The sequence below is a fragment of the Leptopilina boulardi genome, unplaced genomic scaffold, assembly GCF_019393585.1.
Source record: "Leptopilina boulardi isolate dan_hultmark-lab unplaced genomic scaffold, ZJU_Lbou_2.1 LbouV2_177, whole genome shotgun sequence".
Classification (NCBI taxonomy): domain Eukaryota; kingdom Metazoa; phylum Arthropoda; class Insecta; order Hymenoptera; family Figitidae; genus Leptopilina; species Leptopilina boulardi.
This window is the reverse complement of record NW_026137726.1, coordinates 109,741-131,554: the sequence shown is the minus strand read 5'-3', so window position 1 is coordinate 131,554 and position 21,814 is coordinate 109,741. Positions and strand designations below refer to the sequence as shown.

Here is a 21,814-nt window from a genome sequence, read left to right as displayed (position 1 = left end):
GAAGAATTAAAAATTTGGTCAAATGTAAACATACTGGATTTTTTTAAGAATCATAACTATTCTTTTTTTTATTAACATTAATTAATTAATTATTATTTTGAAAACAAAAAAAATGGCATTTTGTTTTATTTGTTTACTAGCACCTTCGACGGCCTTTGGCCGTATCTGTTGCTTCTATTCTTTGTCGATTCAATTTAATTTTTAATTTATGTTTCATAATTTAATTACAATTATTTTATTAAATATTTAATAAATTTAATTATTTCAAATAAGTGCACGCTATTTTGGCCTGGGCCAATCAGCTGCAAAAATATTGTGGAACAATAATATAAAGTAATTTTCATAAAATGAACATTGAATTAGATACTTTTGTAAGCGAAATTCATGTTTTTTTTTATTTTCTAATTTAAAAATTCGATTTTTGTTTGACCATTGAGATATTTCGATACCTTTTTATGTGCTTTTCATGCACTGTCTATTTAAAGAAAGGATTAGAAATTTTAAGGGGCATGGTGAAACGCCCTAACCTATAATGCATGTAAAAAGACTTATCGTAAATAACTTTTACTGAAGTGCTGAGACCTCAAATTCAAATCGGTTCTTTTGGGATTGATTTATTAATACTTCTTTTTTGGGGGAAACGTTCAAAGAATAATCAACACTCACGAAATATTAGAAAACAAATAGAATAAAAGTTGATAAAAATGTAAACAAGCACAAGTGAAAACGATGAAAACACAAAAGCGGAATCATTAAAATGTCAGTCCGCATTTCAAACGTTCAGTAAGTTGGGTCGGCGCGCGCGAAATTTTGATTTAACTATATGCGCGTGTATAATACAGTGTTCAATGAAAATAATGAACAAGAATACCAGGTAATTATATTTACAAAGTAAATATTTACTTTTTCAAAATTATTTTCCGTTATTTTCAAAAAGGGGTAAATTTTGAATTTTTAAATAAAAATTTTTCACCATTCAAGAAAAAAACCTCTTTTATAATTTTTTTACACCCTTTTATACAATAGTTATGATTTTTTCAAAAAATCCAATGTTGACATTATTGCTATTAGATCACTTGAGAAATTTTGCCCCATTTGTATTTCAATTTGTAAAAGTTGATTGAGCTTTAGCTGTATTGTGTATTTATTTTTAAACATATATAAATATATGTGTGTGTATGTTAATAAACATAAATTTGTGTGCGCGCGAAAGTATTGTACGAGAAAAAAGCAAACTTCATTCATATAATGAAACAAAGTTTCACGCGCGTTGCGCTAAATAAATTGCAATAATTTTATCACTACAAAACTTTTTAATTTATGTTTAAAAGAAATGTTTATTTATTGTGTGTTCACCGTTCGCAAAGTAGGACACTTTAACTTTATATAAGTACTACCGCTAAAAAAGTTGATTAATCAAAATTGTTTTCACTTTATGCCTATTATAATTTTGTTAAAAGTGAAAGAAAAACAATTAGCGCAATTAAAGGATTATTAATTGCTGTACATATAGAGAAACGTTTTTTTAAGGCTGCTAAAAATTTCAATGGTTTATAAATTTAACAATTTTTTTTTGTTGTAATATTTTCAGAAACTTATTTTGATAATAGTAAAAGTAATTTTTCGAATTAGAATTTCTTTTCAAACAAATTTTTACTTAACAGAATTTTTAGATACCAAACTTTTATTTAAAAGAATTCTAATTTAACCGAATTTTAATTTAGCATAATTCTTATTTAACAGAATTTTAAGTGATAAGTATTTTTAAATGTTAAAATTTCTACTACACTAAAACATTATTTGTTCGAATTTTTATTTGCATGAATTTTGATATAATTCTTAAAAAGACATCTTCATTTATCCAAAATTACAAATGGTCGAGTATAAAATCAACAGGTAGATTTTGGTGCAATTTTTAAAATTAACCAAACAGAAATTATCAAAAAAAATCATGATTGAATTTTAAATAAATCGCCGAAATCTTTCTGTCGACTATTTGTTTGTCCATTTACAATTACGGATAAATGAAAATTCGGCGTTTTAAGAAATCTACCAAATAATAATTCGTACAAATAAAAATTTTGATATATTAAGATACGGTGAATTAGAAATATTAACATTTAAAAATTCGAAGCACTTAAAATTCTGTTAAAATTATAAAACAATTATCCGAAATTAAAATTCGATAGAATTAGAATTCTTGTTGTGTAAATCGAAATTCTGTAAAATAAAAATTATAACAAATAAAAATTTGGTAAAAATACTGTAAAGTAGAAATTCATTTAAAACCTTTAAAAAATTATAATCTTCAAGTTTAGTGCTCAAGAATGAAATATCTGTGTTGAGCCATACAAAATATTCATAACTTTTTTTTTCTACTGACAAGTAACACTACCCAACTGTTAATCACCGATTTTGATGAAACTTGTCACACTTTTAAAACATGGAAAAATATTGAACACGTAATTTTTTATATCGGCCCGTTTTGAGTTTTAAGGGTAGAAAACACCCTTTTTCAATTTAAGTGATGAAAAGCAGTATTTTATACGGAATTTACTAGATTTGCTTGAAACATATTACTCTGGGGTTTTCGAGGTCGCTGATTACAAAACTGAAGTCAGATTTTAAAAATTCAAAATGGCGGATTCTATATGGCGGACAATAAAATCAAAAATTAATCGGATTTGATTGAAACTCGTTAGTCGGGGGTTTTTGGGGTCGCTGATTACGAATTTGAAGTCAGATTTAAAAAATTCAAAATGGCAGATCCAAAATGACAGAGAACTTTTTAAAAAATTCATTGCGTTCGCTTAAAACTTATAACTCGGGGGGGGGGGACCAACAAATGCAAGATATGATAATCGAACCAACAAAGGCAAGAAGCATCCAACCAGTAAAAGCGAGATGTGATAATCCAACCAGTAAAGGCGAGATGTGATAATCCAACCAGTAATGGCAGGATGTGATAATCCAACCATCAAAGGTAAGAAGCAATAATCCATCAGTAAAGGTAAGGAGCAATAATCCAACCAGTAAAGGAAAGAAACAATAATCCAACCAACAAAGGTAAGATTCGTAATCAGCGACACTAAAAACCCCCGAGTTATAAGTTTTAAGCGAACGCAATGAATTTTTTAAAAAGTTGTCTGTCATTTTGGAGCTGCCATTTTGAATTTTTTAAATCTGACTTCAAATTCGTAATCAGCGACCCCAAAAACCCCCGAGTAATAAGTTTCAAGCAAATTCGAGTGAATTTGAATTTTATTGTCCGCCATATTGGATCCGCCATATTGAATTTTTAAAAATTGACAGCGTATTCGTAATCAACTACCCGACTGATATCAGGTTCGTAATCGGTGACCCCAAAAACCCCCGACTAACAAGTTTCAATCAAATCCGATTAGTTTTTGATTTTATTGTCCGCCATATTGAATCCGCCATTTTGAATTTTTAAAATCTGACTTCAGATTCGTAATCAGCGACCTCGAAAACCCCCGAGTAATATGTTTCAAGCAAATTTAGTAAATTCCGTATGAAATACTGCTTTTCATCATTTAAATTGAAAAAGGGTGTTTTCTACCCTTTAAACTCAAAACGGGCCGATATAAAAAATTACGTGTTCAATATTTTTCCATGTTTTAAAAGTGTGACAAGTTTCATCAAAATCGGTGATTAACAGTTGGGTAGTGTTACTTGTGAATAACACACGCGCCTTTGCGGAGAATCAGCCATATGCAATTTTTGAGGAAAACACAAAAAGCATAAACTAAAATTGATTTTTTGATAATGTGTGCCATGTCATAGATTCGCGAGTGATGTGAGTTATACTGTTTGTTATCGATTGACGTGTCAGTTGCGTGATAAGCTTGTGTTACTTGTAAATGTCCTTGTGTATATCATGTTTTTGTGTTTCCTCTTGTCTTTCGACAACTGTATTGTGGTTTTCATTATTTGTTACCTCATTTGAGTAAGAAACTTCTGGCAGCGGTATGTAGTGATAACCAAGGGCTCTGTCCCACAGCATCCCTTTGCTCCAAACTTCAACAAGAAGACCGGTGTTGACGTCGTTAGTCTCACTGTAAAAGTCAAACGTTAACATTAAATAAAAATATATTAATTATTTATATAGGCATTATATAAATAAATAAAATATGAATATAAAATGAAAAATTAGAAAAATAAAATGTGATTTCAATAAAATTGAGAGATTTAAACTTAAAGGACCACTGTACTTAATGAGAGTTTAGAGAAGATAAATTTCTTAAGTAGTATAAGACAGTGTTTGGTCAGCCAGTCAATAAAATAATTACCATTTTCTTAATTACACAGTTTTACAAGGTTTTGGACCCGAGCAACAAAACTCTATTACTAACGTTTTTCTGATTTCAAAGCAACAATCCGTTTTTTCACTTGTAAAGTGACATTTTTTTGACACGTCTCAAGATCGAGTAAAATTTATTTCGATATATGATAACAATATTTAATACCATAATTGTTTGAGTTTGCATTATTGTTGTGTGTGATGATTTAAATTTGAATAGTTTTCGCGCCTTAAGGTAGCAGAAGAGTGTGAGTCCACCCGCAAGTCTCTGGGTTAGGCTAGACTAATCGAGAGGCAACCGGCTCGTCGAAAGCCACGAGGCAAATCCTTTTTGGACATTGTTAGCGTAACGTAGCGTGAAACCATTATCGTCTCGTAGAGCCAATATCGCCTCATAATAATATAATTAGAGAGTTTAGAATTAAAGGAAATTGATATTAAAAAAGGGGAAAATAAGTCTCTTCAATACTAGTCGGCAAAATTATATCTGGTGAATCTGGATCTCATATCAAATGAAGTGATTTCTTATTAAAAATTATCGTATCGTTGTAGAATAATATAATATAGTGTTAAGGTGCTTATATACCTCAAATTTCGATCAGATGAACATTATTTCTGGACCGTGAAAATGCGTGAAAAGTCATTTTCACGGCGGGTATTTTTGAATTGTTTTATACAAAAAATGTTTTTTTAAGAAATATAATATTAAATAATTGTTTTAATATGTAAGAACACTTTAAAATAGTGATAGAGAGATGATTTGATTAAAAAATTTAGCAAATTTTGCTTTAAAACGTTTTCTGCTATAAGAAAGTGTAAAATGACGATGTTTGTGAAATGGTTTGTACAGTGCTTCTTCCTTGTTAGTGTCTCTCAGAGTTTTGTACATGTTATGTCGGTTCTTTTTAACTTGTAATAAATAATGAGTGCTGAAAATAAATCGGTAAGTTGAAATGTTTATCAAATAAATTTAAATTCAACTAATTGTTTCGAATAACTGAAAGAAACATGTACACATGTACACTGTACAAACCATTGCACAAACATCGTCATTTTACACTTTCTTGTAGCAGAAACGTTTTAAAGCAAAATTTGCTAAATTTTTCAATCAAATCATCTTTTTATCACTATTTTAAAGTGTTCTTACATATTAAAACAATTATTTAATATTATATTTCTTTAAAAAAACATTTTTTGTTTAAAACAATTCAAAAATACCCGCCGTGAAAATGACTTTTCACGCATTTTCACGGTCCAGAAATAATGTTCATCTGATCGAAATTTGAGGTATATAAGCACCTTAACTGAATTTTTTGTGCATATTAAACTTGTGATATCTTACATTATAAAAGTATAATTAAATCACAAATATATATGAAATGTATTGCTGAACGAAAATTTTATAAAGTAATAAAGCAGAAGGATTTGTAAAACAAATTGGGAAACGTGAAGCAGGAGATAGTTGCAAAATTTTCGACAATTTAGAATCTCTCTCATAGCGGAGGACCTACGTTAATTTCCTATAATGTTTAAAGTCGAATTCACATGGAGGAGTCAAAATCATAGGTTTCGAATAAATAGAATTTATTAAAAATAAAAATATATAACTATTAAATTAATTTCAGGTTAAGTTGTCATCCAGACAATATTCAAATTTAAAAAGAACAAAATAATAATTAATAATAATTAAAGTAATTGATATGTCGACAATGCCCCTATAGAGTGTGTGCTCCTTATACTACTTCGTGGTATTTTCCACGAAGTAGTATAGAAAATACACAAAGAGGATGAACTATTAATGCAAACCATTCATTTTTAAATCTTTATTATACCTAAAAAATTTCGTAAAAACTAATTTTGATTCGATCTAATTAAAAAGGGACTTTTTAACAAGTAGTTAAAACTGTCACTAAACATAACCTACAATTAGATGTCACGTTAGGTGTCTTTTCTCGTGGAGCGTCACATATTGTCTGGATGACAACTTAACCTAAAATTATTTTAATAGTTGTATATTTTTATTTTTAATAAATTCTATTTATTCGAAACCTATGATTTTGACTCCTCCATGTGAATTCAACTTTAAACATTATAGTAAATTAACGTAGGTCCTCCGCTATGAGAATATTCTCGGTTATATTCTCGAGAATATAACGAGATTCTAAATTGTCGAAAACTTTGCAACTATCTCCTGCTTCACGTTTCCCAATTTGTTTCACAAATCCTTCTGCTTTATTACTTTATAAAATTTTCGTTCAGCAATACATTTCATATATATGAGAGATTCTTTTTCAATCGCCCCAGCCCAAAAAGTCAATGTTCTGGGATTGGCTTCATACTTTGGTAAATTGTTGTCCTATATGATAGTAATAAATCCCTAAAATATAAACTCATTAAAAAAATATTTGTAGAAAGTAGAGGGGGTTGAAGTTTTGACGTTAAGGGTAACATTGTCATTTTCAAATCCGTTTAACTATGACAAAAGTTAATGGATTTTAATTTATCTATAATGAATTTTATTGCACTTTTCACGTACTTTTCAAAAATGTATACAAAATTTTTAAAAAAAAATTTTTGACCCCTTTTTTTCAAAATCAACCCTTATTTTTCGATTTTCACCCCTTCGGGAATTTTTTTTTGTTTTTTTTTATTTTCATTGGAAAGCTGAGGTTTTTTCCCATGAGCTATGTAAATATGAAAATGGGACAACAATAATTTTGTGAGAAACATAATATTAAATTAGGCGGTGCCTATCTAAATCCTCAAAGATGATCTCCAGGTACACCCCTTATCGGCACCGCCTACTTTAATATTCTGTTACTCACAAAATTATTGTTGTCCCATTTTCATATTTACATAGCTCATCGGAAAAAACCTCAGCTTTCCAATGAAAATAAAAAAAAAAAAAAAAAAAATACCCGAAGGGGTGAAAATTGAAAAATAAGGGTTGATTTTGAAAAAAAGGGGTTAAAATTTTTTTTTTTAAATTTCGTATACATTTTTGAAAAGTACGTGAAAAATGCAATAAAATTCATTATAGATAAATTAAAATCCATTTACTTTTGTCATAGTTAAACGGATTTGAAAATGACAATGTTACCCTTAACGTCAAAACTTCAACCCCCTCTACTTTCTACAAATATTTTTTTAATGAGTTTATATTTTAGGGATTTATTACTATCATATAGGACAACAATTTACCAAAGTATGAAGCCAATCCCAGAACATTGACTTTTTGGGCTGGGGCGATTGAAAAAGAATCTCTCATATTTGTGATTTAATTATACTTTTATAATGTAAGATATCACAAGTTTGATATGCACAAAAAATTCAGTTACTACCCAACTCTGCTTTCGTGCAACAAAACAGATGTTGAGTTGTAATTTCCCAGTTCTGATTATTTACGCACTGTCGTCAGCTGTCAGTTGTATTAGTCAAGGATATTTTTATTAATAGACAATAATTATAGGCAAAATATTTCCATATGCAATTACTTATTTATATAAAATTTGTGGATTTAATAAGTTAAGTGTAAAATTACTAATATTTTTATTAAAATTAGACAGTTTACTCAAATATGACATCCATTTTTCTAGTAATATTTTAGTAACATTTTTATCCATCACAAATTTATCCTCTATCTTTACAACTTTTTACCCACCTATTTTCTGTGAGTATAATTAGTCGATAATTGAATGAATGAAATTCTAATTTTATTTATTTCAATTAATTCCATTTGTTAATGTTTTAATTTATAAATTTCATAGAAATTCAAATAAATAATCAATGATTTGCCGAAATTTAATAATGCTTTATTATTAATAATGTCGCGTAGAAAAATAATATTTTATTTTTTCGTCTGCTATATTGAATCCGCCATTTTGAAATTTGATGTATTACAGAAAATCTAACGATAGATTCGAATTCAGCGTAAAAAATATGTTAAGAGCATTTGAACCTTCGTGACGTCACAAATCATGGCGCATGACACGTAAAATTTCTCAGGTATGTGAAAAGCACAATTTTGAATATTTTTTAAAAAAACCTTTTGGAAAATGTTCAGAATAACATAGACTCTGTCTGTTATGTGCGGAAAATTCAAAATTTTGCGTTTAAAACGTTTTTTAAACAATGTTTAAGTTGGTTGTCACAAGTAAGGAAAAATACACGAATTGCTTATATGTAGGCATTGTTTAAAAAACGTTTTATACGCAAAATTTTGAATTTTTCGCACATAACAGACAGAGTCTATGTTTCTCTGAACATTTTCCAAAAGGTTTTTTTAAAAAATATTCAAAATTGTGTTTTTCACATACCTGAGAAGTTTGCGTGTCATGCGCCATGATTTGTGACCTTAACATTGTTTAAAAAACGTTTTAAACGCAAAATTTTGAATTTTCCGCACATAACAGACAGAGTCTATGTTATTCTGAACATTTTCTAAAAGGTTTTTTTTTTAAATATTCAAAATTGTGCTTTTCACATACCTGAGAAGTTTGCGTGTCATGCGCCATGATTTGTGACGTCACGAAGGTTCAAATGCTCTTAAAAAACGTTCTTACTTTTCCTGATCAAAAAGTTTACCCAAATTTGTTTTCCTGTGTTATTAAAATATGTATTTCACTTCATGTATTTCAAAAAATTGTAATTTTTTTAGAAAATATTACAATTAATATTGAAATAAAGGAAAAGCATTTTGTGCTTTTAAATAAAAAATCATTTAACAAATATGATTCTGAAATAGTATATTTATTTGCTGTTAATTAAAACACGAGGAATAATCATTTAATCAATATATAGAAGTAACTGTAAATATGTAATTATTTTTTGAACAAGACTAATTTGAATTAGATCAACACAGAATTTTGTCAGTGAATTATTATTCACAGTAAACTTGGTTGTCTCTTTTTCTATTGCAACGTTTTGATGCACATAAGTTATATCAAAAAGAGATCGTTTTGTGTATAATTTTTAGAAATGATACACGAAACGGTCTCATTTTTTGATGCAAAAAATTTAATCAATTTATATTAATCATGGCCGAATTGAATCGACTCAAAATTAAACGAATTTTTTTCAGATATTTTGATAATAGTACAATTGCGGAGACCATTTCACTATTTAATTTGAATATGAAAAAAAAAGAAAATCAATGACAATATGCAATTTGATAATTAAAAAGTGACAGCTTATAAACATAACCTAAAATGCATGAGAAAAAATTTCTCGATAAAATCAATATAGCCGAGCTTTGTAGAAGGTAGATGGCAGCACTCATCTATTTTCTTTCTTTAAATTTTTTCTGAATCGTTTTTATAAAAAGCAAAACTGCCATCTACCTTCTAAAAAGCTCGGCTATATTGATTTTATCGCCAAATTTTTTCTCCTGCATTTTAGGTTATGTTTATAAGCTGTCACTTTTTAATTATCAAATTGCACATTGTCTTTGATTTTCTGTTGTTTTCATTTTCGAATTAAATAGTGAAATGGTCTCCGCAATTGTACTATTACCAAAATATCTGAAAAAAATTCGTTAAATTATGAGTAGATTCAATTCGGCCATGATTGATATAAATTGATTAAATTTTTTGCATCAAAAAATGAGACCGTTTCGTTTATCATTTCTAAAAATTATACACAAAACGATCTCTTTTTGATATAACTTATGTGCATCAAAACGTTGCAAAGATTTGATGCAATTTTTGGTCTCAATTTGAGACTTTTAGGAAAACTGTGTTTACATGTCTTGTAATTATTATTAAATGACAAAAAGGAAGTACGTATATTTAATTTGAATACAAATATAATTTCTAGTAGTATAGATCTATGTCTCGGTTTTAAATAGTACAAGCTCGCGCTTGGTTGGACCATAACTAATTTTAAAAAAATAGTTCCAATATTCTAAAACACGGTTTTTAGTAGTATGAATTATACTATAGTCAAATGTCGAAAAAATAGATAAGTGTATACAACAAAAAGTTAGAATTAAAATATTTTAATCTAAATCTTGCTTGTACTATTAATGTTATTAAATTTAGTTTAAGTTCACTAAAATATGACTATAAGTACATATAGTAAAGTTCTCTTTTCAGTCTGACATCTCCTAAGTAAATGACTGTTTTTAGAAAATGACTATTTGAAGTAGTGTGAGTCAGTATTGGGTCAGGCCGGCAACAATTTTATAACGAGTTTTAATTTATTTATACGCGACTTTAAGTAATTTAGTTTTTTGTTCAGTCAGACGTGTAATGAATGAGGGAATATTTCAAAAAAGGAAATTTTTAAGTGGAACAAGCCAGTACTTGGTGCAAAGAATAGATAATAGTATATTGTGCATCTAGGGAGGAAATTATTTTCCTCCCGAGTTGCACATACTATTTTTTCTAACACACGTATACCGAAAGTACAAACGTGGTAGTGTGGATACTATTGATGATGGTATGTTTGTTACTGGTAGCAGTATAGTTACTACTGGTGGTGTACCAGACGTTTGAGATTCACTATTGCTCATACTTTGATTAATATTTAATACTTAATAATAACATCACCGGGAGGGAAAGTTACTTTTCCTCCCGCTTAGTGACGTCACCGGGAGGGAATGTAACTTTCCCTCCCGCTAGTCGGAAAAGACATACTTTTCTTCCGTTACACAGGTAAGAAACGGTGTACTTTCGGTGCGTGTGTTAGAAAAATACATTTTTGTAAGAAAATGGAATTCGCAGTAGTGTGGGCAACAAGGTCGATTATGTAACTCCATTTTCACTTTCGAAAAGGAGGTTAGATGGGGTCCGTTGTACCTGGCCTATCGGCTTACCTACGGTATGACTTCTATGGACAATAGTCCTCATTAAACTTATCTCTTTTCTTCAGAAATTCGCAAATTGATTCGTGACTCTCGCTGTATATCGTTGTTCCAATATTCGTTTAACATAGTCATCGTACAACAACACTGACTCTCACTTTAACTTAATATCGTCGTTTTCCGTTGGTTAGGATAGGACACCACGGATCCTCGACTTAGGACGGGACCTTTCAAATCCCTAGGAACTATGCAGGTTCCTGCCCGAGTTGTTATGCCTCAACTCACACGTCGACAGTTTTAAAGAAAACTGATCACTTTTGGGATCAGTTTCGTTTTCAATGTTTCGCTCTAAGCGATGTGAGCTTTTAACCACTGTCATTATGAATCCAACACCAGATGACTGGAACAAGGACAAGTATCTGCCGGAGCAAATACAAGTCCAAGTGGGCACCCGATCCTCGTGGTACCATTAGACTCAGGTACGAGTACCAGTTTGAGGATTCTATCCAAGCCTCGAGCCTAACCGCCCCGATTATTATCGACATCTCAGCAGCGAAAAGAATTGTCTCAGGCTCACCCTTTGCGGCGTTGAGCGAACTAACCTCCATCGCGATCAGTTTGTGCAACGCGGGAAAATTTGAAACATTTAAATTTATTTGAACGAAAATAAGAAATTCCGCTTTCTTAATTTAGTCTTTTTCATAAAAATAGTGTTCGTATTTTTAAATATCAGTAATTTAATTATTATTTAAACATATAAAAAAGTCCGATTTACTAAATTATTAATTTAAAAAAATGAAAAACGAAGATAATAAAGAACTAATTGACAATGAATAAAATTAATGAACGAAATTAAAAATTTTTTAAAAGAAATGTTAAATTTACTAACATTTATTTACAAATATATATAAGTTAAGTATTATTTATCGTAATTAATTTATTTGAAATTGTGTAAAATTATTCAATTACGAAATTGATGTAACTTTATTTACTTTACTGTTTTATCGAAAACAGATACATTCCAATTATTTAATATCTATTTATGATTTGCAATTTTTTATATTTTTTTTACTTTTTAATTTGTCTGGAAATTTTTTTAAAAAAATTTTAAGGCTTTTTTACATTTTCAAAGATTTAAAAGTATCGGTATAAACCTTGTGAAATCAATTAAAATTTTCTTATCGCGATTCAGAAAATAGTAAAATTTAAACATAGCGAAATAAAATAGAGAGTGTGTATGAGAGAGAGAAAGATAATGCTCACGGGTCCTTGAAGAGGTGAAGTGAAGGATTTACTATTCAACTATAAATGGTATAAATGGATTTTACGATTTAGAAGTAAAGACGCCAACGTGGATGCTTTATTTACGATTTTCTTAGATCATAACAAGTTTCAGAAAGTGGAAACTGGGTTACTAGTTGAAAATACCGCGAATACGATTTCATTGGCAGATGGTCGTACCATGCCACCGGAAATGTAGATTTTAGGATGCAAATATTCGTCGTTTGTCATTTTCAGGTTTTACTTGAAATTCACGCAATGCCTTCGAACTTTCAAAAAGTGTATATTAATAATACATTGCCTCGACTACGATTGACAGTATAAATTGTAAGGAAAATATAATTCTTATATTTCCCATTGTCATTCAAAAAGAGATTTTTTTTAAAAAAACTATTTGTAATATGTTGCAATATAGGTTGTAACGCGGCATTTTGAAGCGTACAAATGACTTAAAAATAGTAAATTTAGTAAATAAATGACACCAGGGTGGGATTCCAGCCATAATGTCTGTGAAATGTTATAAATTATAAAAATTGTTTTCTTTTGATACTCACTTCATTTTCTTTAAATAATATATTCACGTATTAACAAACCAACTTGCCAAAGTCGTCAGATTAATAGTTGACTTGTAATAAATAAATTCGATTTTGATTTGTCCTTTCGTTCTGTTACGAAAACTCTCGCGAGGCATTGAGGATTCTCGCCGGGTCACAAAGACGTTGAGGACATCACTATCTATCATAGAAACTAGAAGTTATCAAGGGAAGAGCTTCCTGGTGTACATATTTGGATGAGAGTCTCGAATATTCAAGAACACCAGAAAGACGAAATTGCTGTTTTGTTGACGATCTGTCAAATCAATACTAGCAGTCAATTTCCTATGGACTTCTCGCATCAATCAATTTAACATCGGATATTGTAGGGATCTGCGTTACCGACGACTGCGTATCGATTATCGGTAAATCTGTCACATTTCACTTTTATTTCTTTTTAAAAAATTATATATTTCTTATTCCAAATCGGCTCTTTTAGACTTCGAAACATTTATTCTATTCATTTATAATGCTAACTCGAATAAACAAACGTCAATTCAAATGTTCAAGAAAAAAGAATTCACGGTAAGAAAAAAATGATTTACAGTAACGTTCCAATTCAGTTTTTTTGCCGAACCGAATTCAGCTTAAGTTGCCAACAATTCTTTTCGCTTACTCCCAATTCTTTTTCTTACTGGGTTATTAAATATTAATTGATCTTAATGACACCGAGAAGTGAAGCCGCTGTTTAGCAACGCTTTCGAGTTTGACTCGTCAACCATTTTATTCTCATTCTCATCCTGATGTTCGTAGAGTCAAGTTGTGTTCTATTCTTTTTCGTGTAATAAAAATGATACGAGGCGTCATCGTCGTCGTCAAATGGACGATGAGTCCCAATAAAGTATAATTGAATAAATAAAATATAAATCTTGTCTTTCGACCTTCTGCCGTTACTTAACTTTTTTTAAAATTTGAAGTGAATATTAATAAATAGTGTCATTGTTATAAATTTTGTCTAATTACTGGTGTTTATCCTTATTCCCCTCTCCGCGGTCTATTGTTGCTGTCAAGTATTCCTCAGCTGGTTTTAGATTTTCCTAATTACAATTATAATATTACCTTTTCGGGTTCTTAACTATTTTTTAGGTTTAGTTATTTTCAATAAAATAACTTTGAGTCTTGGCAAAATTAATAATTTAAAAGTGTAGATAACGTTGATTGTCTTGAAAATATAGTAATAAATAATTTAAAACAAAACCAATAATAAATTAAATTCAACGTTATAAGATATATTGTAGGATAGCATTTATGTATCATTATTTGGTATTATTATTTTTACTCATATAATTATTATTTTTACAATAATTATTATTTGATAATAGTCAAGTAACCGATTATTTGAATCAAATAAATATTTTTTTCAGTGTAAATATAAAATTTTTTGATATGTTCTGTTTTATTTTACTGATAAAATAATTTTTCTACTCACAAAAGAAAGTCTTGTTCCCAACATGGGTTGGCCCCTTTCACAGTCACTGTCGTAGATTTGACATTTTGCAGTTTAAGAGCAACGTAGGAGTTACATTGTTGTGCTGTAAATTGAAAAAGAAAAACACTTTTATTAAAAACCAATTATTTCTTTGAAAAAAAAACAATCACCGATTCAAATAAAATTATATGTACAAAAAAAATATTGCTTCTAGATTTAATTTAGTCTGAAATGACTTACTTAGTGAAAAATTTGTTTTCAACTCGCAAGTTTATTAAATATATATATATATATATTTAGACTATTTTTATATGAATAAAATGGATATGGATAAAATTCAAAAAAAATTGTTCATATAATTTTTATTTTAAATTTAAAACTCGTTTAAAAAAATAAATAAAATTTTTTTGAAATATTTGGTATATTTATTTTGGTAAACGTAAAAAAAATTCAAATTTGAAATTGTGTTGGTAAACATAAAAAAGTGAGAGGTAATAAAGCTTCAACGTTTTTCAGCGGCCTATTTCACATTACAAAGCATATACATGACGTTTGATGGAATATGCTGTAGGTATAACTTTTTTTTTTATAAAACGTTTTCTTTATTTTATGACAACCGAAATATTTCAAACAACAACTCATAAAACAATTTTTTGATTCCCAATTCTTCTTCAGGAATTTAGATAGGAATTCAAGGGGAAAGAAATTTATGAATTACAGTACGTTATATTGTGTGTATACATATATATTGTATATAGAAAAGCTTTGAAAAGCGAGGAACAAAATGAAAAAGCGTTTTTCAAACGAAATTATATCCCATAAATATAAGCTTTATGAAGCTTATTTTATTTTTATGAATGAATCGTAAGAGAAAGAGTCGCGGAGCAAAAAATATAGAAAGCGATACTATAAACAGTATATATCAGGGCAATTGTAACATCGATTGTTACAGCTGCTATTAATACTACATGCTATAGTACTATATAATTTTACATTTATAAATAAAAATTGTTTTTGCAAAAATAGTTTTTTTCAGCATAAAAAAATTTTTTTTTTCAACTAATATTTTTATTTTCTTAATAATAATACGAACCTTGAACCCCGACGAATCTCGCCTTTTTTACTGTAACAGAAAAAGAAATATGTTGTTAATTTTTTATTTATTTAATTTATGTAGTTAATTACTTTAATTTAATTAATAATTATTTAATTTATGTTATAGAACCCTACTTTTAAGAAAGAGAAAGAAAGAGTAAATAAACTGTATTGTAATTAATAATTAATAAATTTAAATTTATTTCACTATTATTTAATTAACACAATTTATTTGGTTAATATTTAATATAATTTGTAAGGGAGAAAATTTCTCTCTAAATTTTAATTAGTGAGAATTTGTTCACCAATTTAATTAATGAAATTTATACTCATTTTTCACTAAAACTTTAGTAAAAAAAGTGATTGTAAATCAAATATAGTAATATTATTGTCAAATAGTAATATTTAACTAAAAATTAGCGAAAATTTCTACTAATTTGAATTAGTGAACAAATTCTCACTAATCAAATTAAGAAAGTTTTTGTATTATACAAAAAATTATTTTTTTTATAATAATAATAATAATAATATTATTATTGTTATTGTAAATTCAATTAACTAATTAGTAACCATTTTGACTAATTGTTAGTAGAAAACTACTAATTCATTTAGTAAAGCTACTATTGAATTACTAAACTTTAATAAATGATTTAGTAGTTTTCTACTGTCAATTAGTCATTTTTGACTAAAAATTAGTCAAAACGGTTAACAATTCATTTAATAACTAATTATATTATATCAATAGTAAATAATTCATATTTAGATTGAAGTTTAAAAAAAAAGTTAAAAATAATTCGAAATTTTTTTCAATAATATTATATATATATATATATATATATATATATTTTAAGTTTGTGGAATTTGAAAAGAAAAAAATGACCTCTTTCTGAAGAGTCATCCGCATATACGTATACAAAATTGGATGAAAACTCATTTGAAACATCAATAAATCTAAGGCAACGATAGGAGTATATATGTATATGATTGTAGTTTAATCATATGCCAACATGTGTTTTGAATGAGAAGTGTGTTCAGTAAAGTCACAACTGTGATTCTATACTTTGATAACTTGTACCGAATCACTATCAACATTCCTCAGGAATCAATACAATCCTTTCCTACTTCTCTCTCCCTGTTCTCTCTCTCACTCTTTCTCTTCTCTGTACAGTCAATTCACACGATTCTGCTTAGGAATTCACGCAGAGTTTCCTATACATTCTTGTCAGTTAAATTTCCTTCGAACGAAAACTTTTTCTAATTTTTGAATTCTTGAGGTGAAAAATATTTTTTTTCTTTAAATAATGAAATTGTAAAGACATATATAATTTTATAATAATTTAGAAATCGCGACATTTCCTTGAGAAATAAAAAGAAATTCATTATTCAAACGGAGATGAAATACGCAGACATTATTAGATTTTAAATATTATTTAAAATAAAATTTGTAATGTTATTAAAAAAAAAAAAAAAATTGTTTCTTAAATGACGCTACAAAATTAACGGAGATAGCAATTTTGATTCTCTGAAATCGAAATTACTTCACGACAATAATACTCGCGAAATTTGACGAATTTATTAATTGGAGAATTTTTCTAAAACTCAATTTATTTGTTGAAATTCAGTAAAATAACTAAGTCCATTTTTAATTTTGATAAAATTAATTTAAAAAATTTAAGAAAAAAATGAAAAAAAACATTGTTTTTGTCAAAATTAAAGAGATTAAATATACATTGTTGATTTGCCAGTTATATTTGAATAACGTAAAATTTTTTCATGTTAACTCTCAGTATCCTTTTTATACAATTTTTCCTTCTTAAAAATAAAATTAGAATGAGGCTGTTAATTTGATAATCAAAACGAAAGTGAAGACCATGCCTTCTCGACGGAAGCAGGACGCTGGAAAAACGCTCTAAGGGCGCACTCACACCTTCTGGCTGCCTGCCTGCCTGCCTGCCTGCAGGAGTAAGAGAGAGAGAAAATTTAAATTTGAATTTACTATCTCTGTTAGTCCTACACGTTGCCATGACAACTCCTGCTCAGCCGAGAGGTGAGAGTGCGGCCTAACCTAACCCGTAGCATGCGCGCCAACTATTGTCGACTGGCGCGAAATCAATTCAAATTCAAACTTTACGCAAAATTAAAATTACTAAGTAATTGTAACAATTTAGGGAATACGTGTAAAACTATATAAAATTAGTATAAAAAATACTAAATCCCAAAAAATATTTACTAAAATTACCAAAAATTATATTGAAATTTGTAAAAATTTACTAAAATTTAAAATCCATTTATTAAAAGATTGACATATATTTTCAAAAGTCTAATACTTTTCAATATTTCAAATTTTAACACGTTTTTACTAAATTGCAACACAATTACTAAAATTTCTACTAAACTTATTGTATTTATAATATGAGACAAAAGTTTGGAACGATCAAATGAACGAAAATTTTTTTTTTTCATTTACTAATAAAAACCCAATAACATCACTCAGAGTAGTAAATAATACAATAATTATCAATAAAAAACCAAAACTATTCACATAAAGGGTGAAAACAACCCTTAATCATATTATGTCTATTGTGAAAAAAAGAATGTCCAAATACAACAATTTGGTGTTCGGCTTTTTTCTTAAAAATACCGCCAAAAATTCTCTAAAAATATACCCAACCAAAATCCATTATCCACATGCGGCGCTCGCACCCCTAAAAGCCACCCCTATAGATGGTGAAAATAAAAGTGTCATTTTTCACCCTTTGGTGTTCGGCTTTTTTCTTAAAAATACCGCCAAAAATTCTCTAAAAATGTACCCAACCAAAATCCATTATCCACATGCGGCGCTCGCACCCCTAAAAGCCACCCCTATAGATGGTGAAAATAAAAGTGTCATTTTTCACCCTTTGGTGTTAGGCTTTTTTCTTAAAAATACCGCCAAAAATTCTCTAAAAATATACCCAACCAAAATCCATTATCCACATGCGGCGCTCGCACCCCTAAAAGCCACCCCTATAGATGGTGAAAATAAAAGTGCCATTTTTCCACGTTTGGTGTTCGGCTTTTTTTTATAAAAATACAGCCAAAAATTCTCTAAAAATATACCCAACCAAAATCCATTATCCACATGCGGCGCTCGCACCCCTAAAAGCCACCCCTATAGATGATTAAAATAAAAGTGTCATTTTTCACCCTTTGGTGTTCGGCTTTTTTCTTAAAAATACCGCCAAAAATTCTCTAAAAATATAACCAACCAAAATCCATTATCCACATGCGGCGCTCGCACCCCTAAAAGCCACCCCTATAGATGATTAAAATAGAAGTGTCATTTTTCACCCTTTGGTGTTCAGCTTTTTTCTTAAAAATAACGCCAAAAATTCTCTAAAAATATACCCAACCAAAATCCATTATCCACATGCGGCGCTCGCACCCCTAAAAGCCACCCCTATAGATGATTAAAATAAAAGTGTCATTTTGCACCCTTTGGTGTTCGGCTTTTTTCTTAAAAATACCGCCAAAAATTCTCTAAAAATATACCCAACCAAAATCCATTATCCACATGCGGCGCTCGCACCCCTAAAAGCCACCCCTGTAGATGATTAAAATAAAAGTGTCATTTTTCACCCTTTGGTGTTCAGCTTTTTTCTTAAAAATACCGCCAAAAATTCTCTAAAAATATACCCAACCAAAATCCATTATCCACATGCGGCGCTCGCACCCCTAAAAGCCACCTCTATAGATGGTCAAAAATAAAAGTGTCATTTTTCACCCTTTGGTGTTCGGCTTTTTTCTTAAAAATACCGCCAAAAATTCTCTAAAAATATACCCAACCAAAATCCATTATCCACATGCGGCGCTCGCACCCCTAAAAGCCACCCCTATAGATGGTCAAAAATAAAAGTGTCATTTTTCACCCTTTGGTGTTCGGCTTTTTTCTTAAAAATACCGCCAAAAATTCTCTAAAAATATACCCAACCAAAATCCATTATCCACATGCGGCGCACGCACCCCTAAAAGCCACCCCTATAGATGATTAAAATAAAAGTGTCATTTTTCACCCTTTGGTGTTAGGCTTTTTTCTTAAAAATACCGCCAAAAATTCTCTAAAAATATACCCAACCAAAATCCATTATCCACATGCGGCGCTCGCACCCCTAAAAGCCACCCCTATACATGGTCAAAAATAAAAGTGTCATTTTTCACCCTTTGGTGTTCGGCTTTTTTCTTAAAAATACCGCCAAAAAATCTCTAAAAATGTACCCAACCAAAATCCATTATCCACATGCGGCGCTCGCACCCCTAACAGCCACCCCTATAGATGGTCAAAAATAAAAGTGTCATTTTTCACCCTTTGGTGTTCGGCTTTTTTCTTAAAAATAACGCCAAAAATTCTCTAAAAATATACCCAACCAAAATCCATTATCCACATGCGGCGCTCGCACCCCTAAAAGCCACCCCTATAGATGGTGAAAATAAAAGTGTCATTTTTCCACGTTTGGTGTTCGGCTTTTTTCATAAAAATACCGCCAAAAATTCTCTAAAAATATACCCAACCAAAATCCATTATCCACATGCGGCGCTCGCACCCCTAAAAGCCACCCCTATAGATGGTGAAAATAAAAGTGCCATTTTTCCACGTTTGGTGTTCGGCTTTTTTTATAAAAATACAGCCAAAAATTCTCTAAAAATATACCCAACCAAAATCCATTATCCACATGCGGCGCTCGCACCCCTAAAAGCCACCCCTATAGATGATTAAAATAAAAGTGTCATTTTTCACCCTTTGGTGTTCGGCTTTTTTCTTAAAAATACCGCCAAAAATTCTCTAAAAATATAACCAACCAAAATCCATTATCCACATGCGGCGCTCGCACCCCTAAAAGCCACCCCTATAGATGATTAAAATAGAAGTGTCATTTTTCACCCTTTGGTGTTCAGCTTTTTTCTTAAAAATAACGCCAAAAATTCTCTAAAAATATACCCAACCAAAATCCATTATCCACATGCGGCGCTCGCACCCCTAAAAGCCACCCCTATAGATGATTAAAATAAAAGTGTCATTTTGCACCCTTTGGTGTTCGGCTTTTTTCTTAAAAATACCGCCAAAAATTCTCTAAAAATGTACCCAACCAAAATCCATTATCCACATGCGGCGCTCGCACCCCTAAAAGCCACCCCTATAGATGGTCAAAAATAAAAGTGTCATTTTTCACCCTTTGGTGTTCGGCTTTTTTCTTAAAAATACCGCCAAAAATTCTCTAAAAATATACCCAACCAAAATCCATTATCCACATGCGGCGCTCGCACCCCTAAAAGCCACCCCTATAGATGATTAAAATAAAAGTGTCATTTTTCACCCTTTTGTGTTAGGCTTTTTTCTTAAAAATACCGCCAAAAATTCTCTAAAAATATACCCAACCAAAATCCATTATCCACATGCGGCGCTCGCACCCCTAAAAGCCACCCCTATAGATGATTAAAATAAAAGTGTCATTTTTCACCCTTTGGTGTTAGGCTTTTTTGTTAAAAATACCGCCAAAAATTCTCTAAAAATATACCCAACCAAAATCCATTATCCACATGCGGCGCTCGCACCCCTAAAAGCCACCCCTATACATGGTCAAAAATAAAAGTGTCATTTTTCACCCTTTGGTGTTCGGCTTTTTTCTTAAAAATACCGCCAAAAATTCTCTAAAAATGTACCCAACCAAAATCCATTATCCACATGCGGCGCTCGCACCCCTAAAAGCCACCCCTATAGATGATTAAAATAAAAGTGTCATTTTTCACCCTTTTGTGTTAGGCTTTTTTCTTAAAAATACCGCCAAAAATTCTCTAAAAATATACCCAACCAAAATCCATTATCCACATGCGGCGCTCGCACCCCTAAAAGCCACCCCTATAGATGGTGAAAATAAAAGTGCCATTTTTCCACGTTTGGTGTTCGGCTTTTTTTATAAAAATACAGCCAAAAATTCTCTAAAAATATACCCAACCAAAATCCATTATCCACATGCGGCGCTCGCACCCCTAAAAGCCACCCCTATAGATGATTAAAATAAAAGTGTCATTTTTCACCCTTTTGTGTTAGGCTTTTTTCTTAAAAATACCGCCAAAAATTCTCTAAAAATATACCCAACCAAAATCCATTATCCACATGCGGCGCTCGCACCCCTAAAAGCCACCCCTATAGATGGTCAAAAATAAAAGTGTCATTTTTCACCCTTTTGTGTTAGGCTTTTTTCTTAAAAATACCGCCAAAAATTCTCTAAAAATATACCCAACCAAAATCCATTATC

At 30.0% G+C, this 21,814-nt stretch overlaps 1 protein-coding gene and 1 long non-coding RNA gene across 2 annotated transcripts in view; one reads left to right on the top strand and one right to left on the bottom strand.

Annotated features, from left to right (window-relative positions):
* Window positions 1-21,814, top strand: part of LOC127277719 (uncharacterized) — a 108,685-nt gene that overhangs the window by 43,783 nt on the left and 43,088 nt on the right. The window lies entirely within an intron of this gene.
* The window catches only part of LOC127277715 (phorbol ester/diacylglycerol-binding protein unc-13-like), a 196,689-nt gene that overhangs the window by 131,924 nt on the left and 42,951 nt on the right, over window positions 1-21,814 (bottom strand). The window contains exons 2-4 of the mRNA XM_051299028.1: window positions 15,520-15,549; window positions 14,427-14,529; window positions 3,959-4,076 (exon numbers count right to left, since the gene is read on the bottom strand). Coding sequence (XP_051154985.1) covers window positions 3,959-4,076; window positions 14,427-14,529; window positions 15,520-15,549 — 251 coding nt within the window. The remainder of the gene's footprint in view (window positions 1-3,958; window positions 4,077-14,426; window positions 14,530-15,519; window positions 15,550-21,814) is intronic.